The sequence below is a fragment of the Thamnophis elegans genome, chromosome 15 (genome assembly GCF_009769535.1).
Source record: "Thamnophis elegans isolate rThaEle1 chromosome 15, rThaEle1.pri, whole genome shotgun sequence".
NCBI classification, from domain to species: Eukaryota; Metazoa; Chordata; class Lepidosauria; order Squamata; family Colubridae; genus Thamnophis; species Thamnophis elegans.
In genome coordinates, this window is record NC_045555.1 from 48,106,822 (window position 1) to 48,114,494 (window position 7,673).

Below are 7,673 nucleotides of genomic sequence, written 5' to 3' on the forward strand. Positions count from 1 at the left end.
TTGCTTATATCAGTATTCCCCACCCTTCCCATTTCTGTGGACTGGTCAGTAGCAGCCAGGAGAGGGGCTAGTTCTGCACAAGTGGTGGATGCCTCTGCACAACTCAATTTGCACAAATGGAGCGCACGCACACACCACTTGCACAAATGGAGTTTTGCACACTCTTCCGCTCGCCCGACCAGGTTATCTGAAGCACAGCTTCTCCCAGAGAATATCCATCCCACGTGAATAAGAGGGACACACTCCAGCTCCCTTACGAGGCACAATGGCTCAGTGACTTAATGATGCCGTAGAGGGCCTTTCGTCCAGCGGTTCTAGTCCTAGCACTGCATGGCGGGGTGAGCTCCCATCACTTGCCTCAGATTCTGGAGTTTGAAAGCAGGCTATACGTGAGTAGATAAATAGGTACCCTTCAGCGGGGAGATGCGCTGGCACTTCTTACGGATGGTTAGAATCCTGCTGCCTTTGGGCCTTTCCAGTTGCGGCACGCATTTGCAAGGTGGCTTTGGTCGAGGGATAGGACCCTCGGATGACGCCGTGGCACGACAAAACCGCGCTCGACTAAAGCGCGCCTGATTAAACCGCGTCGCTGACGTCATCAACAGGGCGACAACAGCGAGCGCGGAGAAAGAGGGGCGCTTTAAATAGCGCTTTGAAAGCAAGCCGATTCAAGTTAAGGTAAGGGTTAGGTTTAGGGTTAGGTTTAGGGTTAGGTTAAGGGTTAGGATTAGGTTTAGCGTTAGGTTAAGGGTTAGGTTTAGGGTTAGGTTTAGGATTAGGTTTAGGGGGGTTAGGTTTAGGGGTTAATTTTAGGTTTAGCGTTTACAGCGTGCTTTTTTCTCCGCGCTGTTGTCGCGCTGTGATGACGTCAGCTACGCGGTTTCGTCGAGCGCCCTTTAGTCGAACGCGGTTTTGTGGTGGAACCAGATGACGCAGCAGAAAAGCCACCCATGTTTCTTCCTGGTGTAGTTAGCTCATCCCTTGAGCATGAATCAACTCGATCTAGCGATGTTAGGCAGCCAAACTACGACTCTACATTAGCCTTGTCCTTTTCTGGCTAATATAACATCACCCTACACTTAAAAAAGAAACTCCAGATTCTTTCATTTAAATGTCGCCATCTTATGGGAATTTTCAAACATACCTTTTTTTTTTTAATACAGCTCCTGTTGCTATGGAACAGCCTCTTCCCTGTGATTGACAGGCCCCTACCCTTCTATCTTCCCATAGATCACTTAATATCTGAGCCCAGGAAGGGGTGAGAATGTGGGTGCATCAGATGCTGTCGCACCAGGATTTTCTCTTTTGAGTTTTATCGCTGTTGATTTTATACCGTTTGTATCATTTTATCCTCTTTCTATAGTGCATTATCAGTTTCAAGCCACCCAGGGTTGTTTTAAGAGGGGGCAGCTATATAAATGAATAAATAAATAAATTCATGGAACACACATAAAACCTGTTCACTAAAGGAAGGGGGTGGGAAGTTATTTTTGCTAGCTTTAGCTTTTTATATATTAAATAATGTATGTTACCACTAGAGCTAGTTAATGTCAGCTTTTCTCCAGTTAGAATACATAATGAACACTAAATATATAATCTATCTATATATCCTCCCTTGGTTCTCAGATGCTGCTTTTGTTTAAAAACATTCACACAAAAGCATGGTAGCATTTATTGCATGAAATCCTCTGGAAAATACAAATAGATCGAAGAAATAAATTTAGAACCACATTAAATTTAATCTGGTAATCTTTGTTCAATACTATAACACCTAAATGAACATACATTTAATAGATGTAACCTAATTTAGCTTGACGTGAGCCGACATTCATTGTTGCATTTAAGAAAATTATGGTTCGCACTCTAATTAAAATCCATGTAGAAATCTGACAGGGAGAATATAATGTTTCACCACATCTCTCAGTAGGATTTTTATTTTTTTACTTTTCAACAAATCGCCTACCAGCCTGCACACTTACCACTGATCTGTTCCATGAAGCATACATTGCCATGGTGTTAAAAGCCAAAGTGTCGGGAGTAATGCAAAGGGTGTGGAAGACTGTAGAGTGGACGACGCTCTTCAAAGACTGACTACACTCCAGGCAAATAGCCCAAATATCCTGCTCAGTAAGACAGCTATCTTGCAGTGAGAGAACATCAGCCAGCGACACATTCTCCTGCCAAGACAAAAATTCACAATTACTCCACATTTCAGTACAGTGAACTTGATGAAGCTAGATCCAAGTAATGCAAAATCCACCACCCCAAAGGTCGTCAGGGTTCCAAATAGCATCCAAAATTAAATCAGAGTCCAAGGCAAAGGATTCCTCAAAGTTCCAATTTATTAAGAGAGCCATGTTGGCATATCTGGGAAAACCCAGAATCTGAAAGATTCCCGGTTTTCCCCACCCAGTTGAAAGTTCGTGATCTTGCCCCCACACCCACAGGTCCATCCCATGGTCTAATCTTCCGCTGCCATGCTGGCAGTTCCACCCATCCAGTTCCGGTCAGGTGCAGATGTGCAGAAACAAAGGATGATCTTGGCTTCCTAGAAAGGAATTTGTTTTGGCTACATAGCATCTAACTCCTTGCAATCCCCCACAGTCCCATTTTCCCACAATAGAAAAGACATAGTAGAATAATAGAAAGCGTGGCAGGCCAAAGATCCAAAAGGAATATGGCTGCAGGGAACTGGACTTTGTTTTTTCTTTGAAGAAGTTTCACTTCTCATCCAAGAAGTTTTTTTGCCAAAGAAGCTTCTTGAATAAGAATCAAAGAAAACCAGAAAGTCCAGTTGAAAAAGCACCTTTGAGACAGTGAAAGAAAAGGGTTTTTTTAAGTCTTCTTTATTTTCAATACTCCAAGTTATCTAAATATAATGTTAGCAATCTTCAATTAATATGTATAAACTGTGCTGTACTGAAAAAAATGTATCCAGGTTTATAAAAACATAATAAAAAGGAAAATGAAAACGTCTAGAGCTTAAACTCATGCCACACTGGACCACCCTTATTCCGAAACCCAAAACGGTTGTCTTGTGAAATCAGTTAATGTAGGAAAAGGAACAGCCCCCTGGGGGTAGAGTTAAAAGAGGGATCAGCCTAGAATGCCTATGTAGTCACAAACAGACTAAGTCCTTGCTCCTTGAATTGAATTGGCTTTTATCTAACCCCTAGCAGCTGCTAACCGTTAGTTGAGAAGATTATGGGTGGGCTGTGTTCAGCAATAAATCAATTTAATTGGAACCTCACATATAAGACCTCTTTTTTCTATGCCAGACAGTTAATATCTTATTGCTTATTAGAATTCATTATTATACTCTAGAGTTATGTACATTGTTTACCCACTGCCACTGTGTTCTTAATTTATTCTATTTGTTCTGTACACAGTTTTTTAAAATCATCTCTAACTGTAAATAAAATAAAATAATGTTATGGTCCCAAAGGATGTTCAGATAAAGAGTCCAGACTGTGTCCCTAAACCTCCAAGCGCATTTTTATTAGCAGCCCAATGAATGAAACAATAGCTCAATCCACAGTGTGCTTGTACAACATTCTGGCTCCATTACTACATTTCCTGGTAAACCTATTTAAGAATGGGAGACATTCTCTCTTGCTGAAAGAATATTGCAGTGCTACAAAGCTAAGCCCCATGGCAAATGCTTCTCTCCCCTGGTTACGATTCAACTGCTGGTAAATATAAATGGTCTCACCATATGGCAAAGGCACAAATATAAAAACTCTGTACAGACCATGAAAAAGTAACGTTCCCTCAGTTGAGGGTGGCCATATTCGTGGGAAAGCATTTTAAGCGTTAACGGAAGGATAAAAACCACGCCAGAGTTCCTCTGCTTTTCTGTCCTCAGAAAAATAATTCTAATTATCTTATAATTAGAAATAAATATTCTAACCTAAAAGGAAAGATTTGGCTCTTCGTTTATTTTTAATTGTATAGGTTGCCATCAAAGAACTAGATCACTTTTCCTGAAGTTTTATTAGCTGAAATGTTTTACTGCTGGATTTTTATATCCTGAACTGAATTTCAAAGGAAGAAGTTCCACTGAGAATCCAAATGGAGCAGAAAGATGGGATACAAATTTGTTCAATAAATAGAATGGATTAATTTTCTATATTGGTTAGGTTAGCAGTTCTGTTTGATAGTTCTTGGTTTTAATTTTTAAATGTTGATGTTTTTATTTTCTTGTTTTGCTTTTATTTATGTGAAGTTTTGGCAGGATTCCTTCTGTGGAACAGCTTGAGTACAAATAGCTTTTTAAAAGCCTCTTTTTGATCAGCTTCTGAAAAGTAGTAAAAACCTGGCTCTGAAATAACATTTGGAGGATGTCAGATTTTCTTTTCTGATCTATATCAGCTATTGTAATTTATATTACTTGTGATTTCTTTGCTTTCTCTCATCTTGGCTTCTAGTGTCTGTTTTTGAAGCAGAGCAGCATAGAAACACCAGCAATAATAAATAAAAAATACTACACATTCATTATGGCAAAATGAAACAAAAGGCACATCGCTCTTTCTAGGGTAAGTGGAAAACAAAAAGTACGACTCCAGGTGGTTTTCCAGGTGAAATTTAAAGTTACAATGGAACATTTTGAAAGAGTAATGTAATACTTCCCAAAGGGTTACTGTCAGCCTCTGCTTTGCTGCTGCTTCGGCTGCCATTGAAACGGAGAGTGGGGGGGCATGGTATTTGGGAGGGATTTACTACTTGTGCTGGAGGAACATTCTGGAGTTTCTGCTGCCCGTCTTGCTGCGCATGCGGAGGAGGTTTCCCGCCAAGGCCAACGGCACCCACATTCCATCTGGGTGATGCCTTTCAAAGTTATCTCACACCTGACACTTGGGAGAATTATGATTGGACTGTAACTGTGATGCCAAGGGGAGGGGAATGGGTTATTCTATATATCATTTGCTTTCACGCCTAAAGAATCAGTCTTCGCTTTGCTACGCTTCTGATCATTATAATTAGTAAAAGTACACTTGATTTCTATCAATGGAGTCTCGTGGTTTTCCTTTCCTAATTATTCAATGGAGGAGTGCTGACAGTTACATTTTGGACTAAGGCCAACCTTGTTCAATCTTCCATTTTCAAAGCGATGAACCAGATTTCTACAGACAGCATACAAGCAGAAGTCCCACAGCAACTACTACGTGTTCCCGTTCTCATCAGCATGCTGTTTGCAAAGCTGGAGGTACTACGGGTAGTTCTCAACTTACAACTGGTTACTTAGTGACCATTTGAAGGTACGACAGACCCCCCCCCCAAAAAAAACGCTACTTACCACCGATTCCGAAGTAATGGCATTGCAGCGTCCCCGTAGTTATCTGTCCTAAAGACAACTGTAGGGATGCTGCAGGACGCAAATACACACACACCATCCATCTCCTTCCTCATCTCCTCCCACCAGTACTTGCAAGTCTTGTGCTGCTTCAAACTCCTCTGGGCTCCACCACCTTCCTCCTCACCCCACATCCCCAGAGGTGGGTTCCTACCAGTTCGCACCTATTCGGTAGAACCGGTTCGTCAAATCTACCGAAACCGGTTAGAAGAGGTTCCACCCGCGGACCCGGAAAGCAGGCCACACCTACGAAGAGGTTCCCAACATTTTTTGAAACCCACCACTCACACCACACACAGAGATTCACACAGAGAGAGAAAGAGAAAGAGAAAGAAAGGAGAAGAAATAAATAAATAAACAAAAAGAAAGAAAAAGTGAGAGAGATGAAAAAAAAAGGAAAAAGGGACAGAGAGACAAAAGGAAGGAGAGAGAGAGAGAGACAGAGAGACAGAGAGGAGAGAACGAGAACCATGGGCGGCAAGCCACTCCCTCCGGTCACATGGCCAGCAAGCCACTCCCACAAAGGAGGCCACACCCTCAGAGTAGGTTCGAAATCTTTTTGAACCACACCACTGCACATCCCCAATCCAATGCAGAATGTCCAGGAAAACGGCAGCCCCTTCCGGAAAAGGGCCCTATGTAAAGGACTGATCTTCCCTCCCTTCCTTAACCCTCGCTCCAGATATCTTTGAAAGATTAATGGCCAATGGATAACACAGGGGTGACAGGAGTGCGGGGTGCTGTGGGGTGGAAGCAAGCCTCAGGGGAAGGTTAGCAGAGCACCAAAGTGCCTCAAGGGATGGGGGAGGCCTCTTAGGCACCCCATGTTTGTTTAACAACCACATCAGGAAGAACAGAGATGGTGATCACACTAGATCACTTATGATTCCCACTTTATATCCCTTAACACCTATCACAATTTCCATCCGTAATGGGGCCACCTCGGCTCTTGCATGGCTAGTCTATGAAGAGAAGGTCCAGGGAGACAAGATAGCAGCATTCCAATATTTGACGGACTGCCGCAGAGAGTGGCACACTGAGAAGACATCGTGCTACATGTCTGGGAACAGACTTGCCTCCAGAAATTGTGGGTGCTTCATCACAGCGTGTTTCTAAAAAGAGTCTAGAAGGTCACTTATCTAAAATGATATAGAGCCGAGGTGGCGCAGTGGTTAGGGTGCAGTACTGCAGGCCACTTCAGCTGACTGCTATCTGCAGTTTCAGCGGTTCAAATCTCACCGGCTCAAGGTTGACTCAGCCTTCCCATCCTTCCGAGGTGGGTGAAATGAGGACCCGGATTGTTGTTGGGGGCAATATGCTGACTCTGTAAACCGCTTAGAGAGGGCTGAAAGCCCTATGAAGCGGTATATAAGTCTAACCGCTATTGCTATTGCTATATCCTGCTTCAGCGGGGGGTTGGACTAGAAGACCTCCAAGGTCCCTTCCAGCTCTATTCTACTCTATTCTCCAAAGCACCAGAATGTCAGATAAGGAATAATGGTTGGAGACCGAACAAGGAGAGATTCAACCTGAGAAATAAGGAGAAATTTTCTGACAATGAGACTAATCCACCAATTGGAAGAGAAGTTGCCTTCAGAAGCTTTCATGAAGAGACCATCTGTCAGAAATGGTGAAGGGTCTCCTGCTTGGGGCGGGGAGGGGGGGAGTTGGCTAGATGACTCCAAGGGTCCCTTCCAACTCTATTCTATTCTCCAAAGCCCCAGAAGGCCAGCCAAGGAATAATGGTTGGAAACCGAACAAGGAGCGATTCAACCTGGACATAAGGAGACATTTTCTGAGAGTGAGGACAATCCACTCTTCTCAATAGTAGTCGCTTCAGAAGTTGTGGGAGCTTCATCCCCGGAGGCTTTCCAGAAGAGGCTGGCTGCCACCTATCAGAAATGCTCAAGGGGCTCCTGCTTGGAGACCGGGGGGGGGGGAGTTGGACTAGATGACCTCTAAGGTCCCTTCCAACTCTGTTCATCTGGTGTTTTTTTTCCCCCGCCGCCGGGGCTGCTCACCTCGTCCTCCGAGAGCGCCGGCAGGGGATCGAAGTCGCAGCCCTCTTCCTCCGCGAACTCCCCCATCGCGGCTGCCGGCGAGGCTCCTTGCCGGCCCCGGCCGGGGAAAGAAGCGAGCCGCGAGGGACTCGACTTCCAAGGGCCAGCCGGGCTCTCTCCGCCGCCCCGTCCCCCGGTTCTCCTCCCGTAGCTGCTCGGGCTCCGTCCCTTCTCCTTCCCCGACGGCTTGGCTCGCCGCGCCTCCCGCCCGGCGCCGTCCGGCAAATGTGTTTGCGGAGCGAGGCGGCGCCCCTGGCAAC

At 44.5% G+C, this 7,673-nt stretch overlaps 1 protein-coding gene across 1 annotated transcript in view; it reads right to left on the reverse strand.

Moving 5' to 3' along the window:
• LOC116518369 (kinase non-catalytic C-lobe domain-containing protein 1-like) overlaps positions 1–7,440 on the reverse strand; it is a 72,927-nt gene extending 65,487 nt beyond the window's left edge. Inside the window, 3 exon segments of the mRNA XM_032231703.1 lie at positions 1,980–2,012; positions 2,015–2,177; positions 7,375–7,440. Of these exon segments, the coding sequence (XP_032087594.1) occupies positions 1,980–2,012; positions 2,015–2,177; positions 7,375–7,440 (262 nt within the window).
• Positions 7,441–7,673: the final 233 nt, after the last annotated feature.